This window comes from Bison bison, unplaced genomic scaffold, assembly GCF_000754665.1.
Source record: "Bison bison bison isolate TAMUID 2011002044 unplaced genomic scaffold, Bison_UMD1.0 scf7180017845325, whole genome shotgun sequence".
Classification (NCBI taxonomy): domain Eukaryota; kingdom Metazoa; phylum Chordata; class Mammalia; order Artiodactyla; family Bovidae; genus Bison; species Bison bison.
Genome location: NW_011475898.1, coordinates 9,395 through 10,884, shown reverse-complemented (window position 1 = coordinate 10,884; position 1,490 = coordinate 9,395). Strand labels below are relative to the sequence as shown.

General features: G+C 68.3%; 1 protein-coding gene across 1 annotated transcript in view; it reads left to right on the top strand.

Annotated features, from left to right (window-relative positions):
• The window catches only part of MAPK15 (mitogen-activated protein kinase 15), a 6,184-nt gene that overhangs the window by 3,428 nt on the left and 1,266 nt on the right, over positions 1 to 1,490 (top strand). The window contains exons 9-12 of the mRNA XM_010833709.1: positions 2 to 17; positions 707 to 764; positions 1,111 to 1,248; positions 1,349 to 1,484. Coding sequence (XP_010832011.1) covers positions 2 to 17; positions 707 to 764; positions 1,111 to 1,248; positions 1,349 to 1,484 — 348 coding nt within the window. The remainder of the gene's footprint in view (position 1; positions 18 to 706; positions 765 to 1,110; positions 1,249 to 1,348; positions 1,485 to 1,490) is intronic.

The window sequence follows — 1,490 nt, the reverse complement described above, 5'->3', positions numbered from 1 at the left end:
GCCACCATCCAAGGAGGGTGAGTGTGTGGGCAGGCAGCTGCTGGCACACAGCTGTGGGGGGATGGATCAGGACTGCATGGGAGGACAGCGGGGAGGGGATGGGGCTGGGAAAGGCAGGGAGGTGGGATGAGCAGGGTCCAGAGGCCTTGGCAAGCCTGGAGGGGGCAAGCTGTGCAGGGTGGGCCCAGGGGAGGGCTGCTGGGGGTTTCTGCCAGGGACACGGGGCCCACGAGGGTCAGGCAGTGCCCATCAAGGGTCCAGCGGGGGCAGGGAACAGCACGAGCTCTGTGGAGGGGCGACAGGCAGCGCCACACTGTGCTGCCAGGGGCCGGACACGGTGCTAGCGAAGCGATGGGTGGAGGCGGCTTGAGGGGCAGCCCGCAGTGGTCCCTCCTGCCTGGGGGGCGGCGGTGTGAGGGCAGCGTGGGAGCCCTGCTCTCTCCCCAGTCTGCTCTGGTGGAGGGGGCAAGGCGCTCCCCATGGAGGTGGGGGGTACATGCGTGCATGCGAGAGCACGCGGCATGTGGAGGAGGCAGGCGTGTGAGGACAGGTGCACGTGTGGGCACACTAGGGGTGGTGTGCGACCTGGTTTCGGGGTTTGAGCCAGAGGCCAAGGCCCTGCAGAGGAGGTTGCTGCACAGGCCGGAAGCAGTGGCCACCCACCTTCCTGACTCCTGAGTACACTGCCTTCTGCCCTTGCTCCCAGACCTCCTGGCGCTCGGCTCTGGCTGCAACATCTCAGTTCTGCAGCACCTGGGGTCCCGGTGAGTGCGGGGGCTTCAGGGGGCCCCAGCGTGCTCCCTGCAGCCTTCAGGGCCAGCGAGTGTCAGCTCCGTGGGCCCTGCCCTCCTGACCACAGTCCTGAACTGGGTAACTGTTGGTCAGCCTGAAATGAGGAGACCCCATGGTGGGCCCCGCTGGCTCTGGGAGAGCGGCAGGAGCCGCCCCAGGCCTCAGAGAGATCAGGGGCCTGACGACCTTCCTCGGCGCCCGAGGGTGATGCAGGGGGCAGGAAACTGGGGGACGGGTAGAAGTTGAAACCCTAGCAAGGAGCATAGATGTGGACAGGGGGCCAGACCCTGGAAACCCTGACGAGCTGTCCTCCCGCAGGCCCAGGCAGACTCTAGATGCCCTCCTGCCCCCCGACACCCCTCCAGATGCCCTGGACCTCCTCTCGAGACTCCTGGTGTTTGCCCCGCACAAGCGGCTCAGCGCAGCCCAGGCCCTGCAGCACCCCTACGTGCAGAGGTAGCGGCTGGGGGTGGCGGTGGGCTGCAAAGCTCCGAGCAGCTCTCCCGAGGCAGCCCGGCCCCACCACCCCAGCACCCGCCTGGCTGGCTCCCCGCAGGTTCCACTGCCCGGCCCGTGAGTGGACACTGGGGGGGGACGTGCGGCTCCCGGTGCAGGAAGGAGCCCAGCTCTCAGCCGCCGAGTATCGCCGCCGCCTCCATCAGGTGCTCCGAGACGCCACCCGCGTCATTCGGGCCCCA